This window comes from Mastomys coucha, unplaced genomic scaffold, assembly GCF_008632895.1.
Source record: "Mastomys coucha isolate ucsf_1 unplaced genomic scaffold, UCSF_Mcou_1 pScaffold3, whole genome shotgun sequence".
Classification (NCBI taxonomy): Eukaryota; Metazoa; Chordata; class Mammalia; order Rodentia; family Muridae; genus Mastomys; species Mastomys coucha.
In genome coordinates this window covers 26,466,474-26,468,455 of record NW_022196909.1, presented here as the reverse complement: position 1 = coordinate 26,468,455, position 1,982 = coordinate 26,466,474, and the positions used below count along the sequence as shown (strand labels likewise).

The following is a 1,982-nucleotide window of genomic DNA, read 5'->3' as shown; positions in this document are numbered from 1 at the left end:
TGCTGCCACGTGGCAGCCGATGTCTCAGGGTTCTTTATTTCCCTGTTCTTCCACAACTGTCACACGGAGAATGGGGAAAGACCAACGACTGCGTTCGATCAGTCCAAGAAGAAGAAAAAGAGCGACTTCGTTCCGAGTTCAGGCGTTCCCGGCATCTGCGCACGCACGTAAGCAGCTCGGGTCTTGCCCAGTTGGGCTGACTCTGAGGGCGGGGCGCGGGCCACGTGGTTGCTGACGTCATCACCGGGCGCCGGGGTGACTGGTTTCGCGCTGGGCTCCCTGGCTCTGTGGCTTCGCTCCGCAGCAGAGGGCGGAAGTGCCGGTTGGGCTGTTTTCTGACCCCGGCGGCGGCACTCTGTGCGGCTGCGCGCGCACTGGGACTTATGCTCCCGCGTCTCTCTGCAGGACGGTGCGATCCCGGCAGATGGCACCGGCACCCGACCGAGCGTCTTTCCCTCTGCGGGAAGCCGGAGCAGAGCCCGCACCTCGGGTAGGGCTCAGGTGTGTTCCGGGCGGGGAAGTGTGTGGCGGGGTGGGGCCAGGCAACGGCAGGGGCTGCGGGCAAGCGGCCGGTGTTAAAGAGCGCAGCCAGAGGCGATGGCGGGGGAGGCGGTGCCGCTGGGCGGAGTTGGAGTTGGCGAGACTCCGGCCCCGGAGCCCTTGGGAAGCCTGGCTGTCCCTTTGGCTAGTTAGTATGTCAGTTCCTTACTAAGATAGGAAATGTAGCATCGAGTCCGGAGCTCAAGTTAAGGACTTGCATTTTTATTTAAATCGAAGTTATTTCGGTGCTTATTGATTCTGTCTAAACGCAGACTGTTTATCTTCAATGCCGTTCTTTGAGTCTTAGTTTAATGACAGTTCTTAATACTAACAAATGCGTTTTTCTGTTAGTAGAACACTTTGGTTTATTTAGTTACTCTGTTGGAATTGCTTTCAAAGAGTACAAACGTGAGGAACCTAAGGAGCTGGGTGGCGTGTAGGTTTTTCTCCCAAAGCATGTAGCTTGTCTTCACTAATCAGAACACCAGGAACAGCTGACAATCTAAAGCCTTATAGAATTCACCTAAGTATCTTGGATCCTTGATGCCAAGTTCTTGAGTCAGATGCAAATATTCTGATTTCATTAAAGTTATTGTTTGAATTGAAAATTGAGAACAAGGACCTTGGCTTTATGGTAATAGTGACAGGTGAGAATGCTATACTGTTTGAATGTACTTTGAACCCAGTTTTGAGGCCCGGACCTCTAATTCCAGCAGTGAAGGTGAGATGGAGACCAGAGAATCAGGAGTTTAAGGTCAGCCTTGGTTATTTAGTGAGTTTGCTGCCATCTTGGAGGACCTAGGACTCTTTCCAGCACACAGACAACATCCTCCAAAGCCCCAAACAACCTAACATTTTTGACCCTGCATTGGATCCTGAGTAGCACAAAACCAAACTATAACCTGAAAACAAAACAAAACCCAACTGTGATGGCCAAAGTTTCTAATCCTTGTGCTAGAGAAGCTGAGGTAGGAAGGTTGCCTTGGGTTGGAGGCAAGACTCTTGTCTCAAAGAAGAATACACACACACACACACACACACACACACACACACACACACAGAGCTTGTCTTTAATCCCAGTAATCAGGATGCTAGCCTGGTCTGCATAGTGAGTCCTAGACCAACCAGGGTCACAGTTACTGAGTTACTGAAGGATGTGAGTCACCATGTGGGACTGGAAATCAAACCCATGCCTCTGCAGGTGCAGCCAGAATTCTTTACCACTGAACTATCATCTATTTTTTACTTTTCTTCTTCTTTTCCTCCTCCTCCTCTTCTTCTTCTTCCTCTTCCTCCTCCTCCTCCTCTTCCTCTTCCTCCTCCTCCTTCTGATTTTTATTTATTTATTTATTTTTGTGAGACGGGACCTGAGTTTGTGGCCCTGTGTCAGGCTGGACTTGAACTCAGAGATCCATCTGCCTCTGCCTTCTGAGGGCTGGGAT

General features: G+C 50.5%; 1 protein-coding gene across 2 annotated transcripts in view; it reads left to right on the top strand.

Annotated features, from left to right (window-relative positions):
- Positions 1–265: 265 nt before the first annotated feature.
- Atg5 (autophagy related 5) overlaps positions 266–1,982 on the top strand; it is a 103,480-nt gene continuing 101,763 nt past the window's right edge. Inside the window, exon 1 of one of the 2 annotated variants that reach the window (XM_031348590.1) lies at positions 266–490. In XM_031348590.1, the coding sequence (XP_031204450.1) occupies positions 425–490 (66 nt within the window). In that variant the 5' untranslated portion in view covers positions 266–424. Of the gene's footprint in view, positions 502–1,982 lie in introns of both variants that reach the window. The other variant, XM_031348591.1, reaches the window with a different exon arrangement.